The sequence below is a fragment of the Penaeus vannamei genome, chromosome 9 (assembly GCF_042767895.1).
Source record: "Penaeus vannamei isolate JL-2024 chromosome 9, ASM4276789v1, whole genome shotgun sequence".
NCBI classification, from domain to species: Eukaryota; Metazoa; Arthropoda; class Malacostraca; order Decapoda; family Penaeidae; genus Penaeus; species Penaeus vannamei.
The window spans coordinates 36,298,547-36,303,546 of NC_091557.1; the positions used below are offsets into that span (position 1 = coordinate 36,298,547).

A 5,000-nucleotide genomic window follows, 5' to 3' on the forward strand; every position below is an offset into this window, starting at 1 on the left:
AGTCAACTCACTGAGAGATAGAAATAGTAACAAACACTACGCCCCGACTCTGAGGACAGAACCGACACGTGGCCACAAACATGCCTCATACGAACACCTGAACGAGTGCCTTCCGCTACGTGTTTCGCCGCATCGTTGTATACATTTCAGTCTAGCTACAGTGTCAGTGCCAGAAATGAAGGTGGGTCGATTATGTAAAATTATCTGCCGCGTCAACAGTTAAGGTCATTAGCGGTGAATACCTTAAGGGGTTAAAATATTAAAATATTCAAAATGTAAAAAAAAAAATCTGTTAATAAATGTGTCATAAATAAAAATAAATAACGATTAAAATAGCACTGATAATCAACAAGAAATTATATTAAAGGATCAAGAGGTAACTTATTACAAATGGATCGTTTATTTCCAAATGGTCACGGGTGTTATCAGTTTAGAAATCAAGGGTATAATGTAGATTGGTTTGATATTGTAGGCGACATGTTTTGATCTTTCATCTTAAATCCATGAACTGGGCTCAAAAATATTTAAACTTTCTAGTCAGATGAATAGCTTACACTGCCAATGTTTAAGAAAATCCTATTGCGTCTTGTTTATAGTAAAACAAACAATAAAAAAATACTGCCTTTGGTGATACATGTATAGATCTGCACCCATATTTACACTAAATGGGTATAGACTTGGGTATCGCTCATCATAAGGGCCTCTAAAATATTACTTTTGGTGACATCACAAAGGGCTTCCTAGGTTCGTAGTTCAGGGCCTCGTCAAGCTTAAATCAGGTCTTGTATGCATCACACATGCATAGCAATGAATGTAACACCACTAAAGCTATATTTTAACTTTGATTCTACAAACGCAACGAAAATCATTTTTTAATCATATATCTACTGAAAAAATATTATATTCAATAGAGATATATCGTCAATATAATTAAACTCTTCCGGTTAAAATTACTGTAACTACAGCTGGCAAATCGTCAACTGGATACTCCAAGTTGAAATAATCTATTTGAAGTGAACTGCGAAAGGCTCGAAAAGTAAATGAATCCGCCTTATAATGTTTACAATCAGACCACGCTCGCTAAACATAACCTATCAAAGGGGAAGAACGCAGTGAAAACCACCACTGAAAACCACGCAGTTCAGATTAAACATGGGCGGCGAGTTGGGAACAAGAGGACCGTATAAACAAAACAAAAAATAACCAAATAGAAGAGAGGAGGGAGACGGGAGAGGGGGAAAACACAACCAGAAAATGTACATGGAGGCGGTCAAGCACATTATCCCCCGCGCGGTGACGTAGTAAACACTGGGTGTGCCTTTCCCTCAGGTTAGGTGTATACGTGATGCTGCTATGATCCCACTGCCCTGTTGATGACCTTCCTCAGCGTGAAAGCGGCCAGCTGCCTGATGATGCTGTGTGGTAAGTTCTCTGGCTCTTGGATTTATGGTGGCATTTGATGGCGTTGCTGTATTTTATATGCGTTCGCAATGACATTTGCACGCGCTGTGAGAAATGATTTTGTGTGGTTCATCAATATAGTTGTATCATGCTGTGAAAAGGATAAGTTGCGTATACATATATCTGTTTTTTTTATACTGCTCCGAAGGAGTTAAAAGATGCCACTCCTACCTCAACTGCAAGTGTGTTTTTAATTATTTTCATCAGGGCTGACACTGCGTTTTCTGTTATCACACAAATAGCGCTTGTTTTTGACTGAAAGCATTCTGAAGTGCACGCAGACGAAATTAATCGCGCAGACACATATATCCAGACCCATACTTGAACGCCCCTCGCTCATACTGACCCACACCCACGTGGATAGCAAACTCCTTCCTTCATGGATTTGTTCTTATCAAGGCGTTGGGATCCCCAAGAACTCTTCCGACACAAGAATGTGACTAAAGATCTTAACAAGAGATGAATTCGAACAGCTTCCTTTACATCTTCGTCAAAAATTCATTTTTTTCTCACGAAGATATAATGGAAACGGACAAATGCAACTCTTGTACAGTGAGGATATTCATTCTCATTAATACCTTTTCTACGTTTGTCGTAATGAACATTACTCAACTTATTACGTTACATGGTAGGGGACGAAAGGTGCAGAGTGCAAATAAAACTAAAGAATAAATCTACGAAGCCATGTACTTTGCGAAATGAGAACTATGGTAAAAAAAATGACCAGAAAAAATCAAATATTGAAAATGCTCAGTAAACAAATACAGTAAATTAATAAATATATTCGTAGATAGAGCCACTCAATAGATCACTGATATGATACTTTGAAAATATAAAACTTTAGAGACAAACTGCTCTATCCTGACAACGTAAAGCGTTTAAATTATGAATGCTAGCATACAAAGAAAGTAAATAATAATCTTATACAGTAAAATAAAATACATGGCTAAGTAAGCATCATGTGTGTAAAAGTTAAAGCTAAAAACATATAACAATAAGGAAAAATGAAGTAAATCAGTATGTCTCTTCGTCAAACGCAGAAGAATGCGAGACAAAATAAATCAATTAATATAGTTCCTATGGCGTATCGTGAGAATAACTTCCATGTAACCAAAAGTAAAGGCAAATCCAGAATATTAAATGCAATGCAATATAAATATAATGCATTATATATTACACAAATGTTGGAAACAATACCCTTCATCTACATCCTAAATATAACGTATACACTGGGCAATATATAGACTGCAAGTGAGTTAAACTACACACAGCAAACAAAATCATTTATAAAATAACTGTAATCCGTGCTTCGTTAGGTTAAATGCACGCCGTAAACAAATACATCTATAAAATAACTACTCGGGGTGCTTCGTGACGTTAAATACACAAAGTAAAAGATATATATATATTTATAAAATGACTGTTCTGCGTATTTGGTGAGGTTAAATACACTACAACCAAATACATTTATAAAACAACTACTCGGTGCTTGGTGAGGTTAACCATTCTCCCGTTCGGCATGGTGACGTGCTTAGACTATCCAAGGGTTTACTTTTGCCGTGTACCTCCAGATCTTTACTTTCGCCATGTGCCTTTATATCATATCCAGTATTTTCTAGAAAGTGCTGGTTATAGCATCATTAGAACGTAAATAAAAGGTGTGTTTCTTTATGCTATGCCATTTGGTTCACTGTAGGCCTCATAAGAACGTAAATATAAAACGTTTTTTTTTTTAATGGCATTTGGCTCATTGGTTGTCGGTTGGATAATTCTTTAAAGAGAAACTTCACTTGATTTTTTAAAAACCCGTATCATATTTTTATGATGAAGATGGCGGAGGTGCAAAAGAAAAGGAAAAATAGGAAGAAAACAAGACCGATGTGCATTTGTTTCTTGGTGGCAGCTCTCCATAAATTATTTGCGTCACTCGGGTTTGTGGTTTAGGTCATAATCACCATCGTTCATATTCTAATACTTATTCCTTTTATCATTATATTAATAATAATTAGTCATAATTATCAATAGCAATCATTATCATTATTACCATTAGCATTATTATAATTACTGTTGTATGTCCATTATTATTATTATTATCATTATCATTACTTATTAGCATTAATATCACTATTATTACTATCATTATCATCATTACTATTAATATTACTTGTAATATCAACACTATTTATTACTATTGTCATGATGATTGGTACTATTATCATCATCATTACTATCGTCATGAACAATATAATCAATATTATTACTATTCCTAATATAATCAATATCATTTTTAATATTATCACTCTGATCATTATCATCATTATTATTGTAACAATTATTATCATTTTCATTGTGATCATTATTATCATTATCATTATGACAATTATTATTATCATTGTCATCATTATTATCATTATCATTGTGGCAATTATTATCATTATCATTGTGATCATTATTGTCACTATCACCCTTATTGCAGAGATCGACCAAATACTTTTTTTTATTTATCTTACATCGATTTTGAAGTTGAAGATGACGGAAAAGCTAAAAGAAAAAAAACAGAGGACCATAAAAGTTTACACAATAAAAAAAAATGAAAACGAGTAGAGCTTGGCGTTTGTTCCAACTTCCTGAAGGGGAATTGTTGTCAAGATGTCTCATGAAATGAATTTAATCGTCATCGAGAGAAAGATGTGCAGATGACAATACTTGTATGTGTCTGAACCTTATCATTATTATTCTTCAGTTCCGAAAAGATAAGATTAACAGCAGGTAAGGCACTACCAGTTAGTTTAGGTTAGGCCTATCGCTCGATTACTCTTTCTTATCGAACCAATTGGTGAAAATTACATTGGAAGTTAGATATAGATGTACCAGAACAAGTAATATGTCTAGGGTCAGTGCTTCTCAACTGGAGGTATGCTGAGAATTTTCAGGGTGATTTTCCTACCAATCTTAACGCTGGATTCAATAAGATGGATAATTGCATATGTCAAAAAGCTTTGATTGATGTGAACAGATACATAATAAGATCCAACTGCTAGGCATGTAACACCGTGATACACCCTGAGTCCTGTTCTGGGGTACTTGTATTTTCAGACACATTAAATCCCCGAGAACCTTTCCTGGAGATAGCAACAAAATGTCAAGGAATCCTGTCTTTTCTAAAATCCAGTGAAAGAAAAAAATCACAAAATCTAGAAACATTGACAGATAAAACAATACTAAAACACTATACGAAACTAAGCAAAATAACCGAGGGAATAAACAAATAAAACAACGAAAAACGCAAAATAAAACCAAAGAAATAAAACAAATAACAAGAGGACACAAAAAATTTGTGAACATATTCATATAAACAAACGAAAAACAAATAAGGAAGCATAACAAAGCAAACAAAACTAAAGAAACAACCGCCAACTCACCCTCGTGGCCCGCTTCCCCTTCCCGGACTCGCGGTCGGAGTCGGACGAATCGGAGTCGGACTCTTGGTGTTTGCGCACGCTGGCCCGCTTGCTGTAGTGACGCACGTGGCCCACCTG

The 5,000-nt window shown here is 35.1% G+C and overlaps 1 protein-coding gene across 1 annotated transcript in view; it reads right to left on the reverse strand.

Annotated features, from left to right (window-relative positions):
* Positions 1-5,000, reverse strand: part of CBP (sarcoplasmic calcium-binding protein) — a 20,729-nt gene that overhangs the window by 12,029 nt on the left and 3,700 nt on the right. The window contains exon 3 of the mRNA XM_027372337.2: positions 4,884-5,000. This exon is cut by the window's right edge and continues 3 nt beyond it. Coding sequence (XP_027228138.1) covers positions 4,884-5,000 — 117 coding nt within the window. The remainder of the gene's footprint in view (positions 1-4,883) is intronic.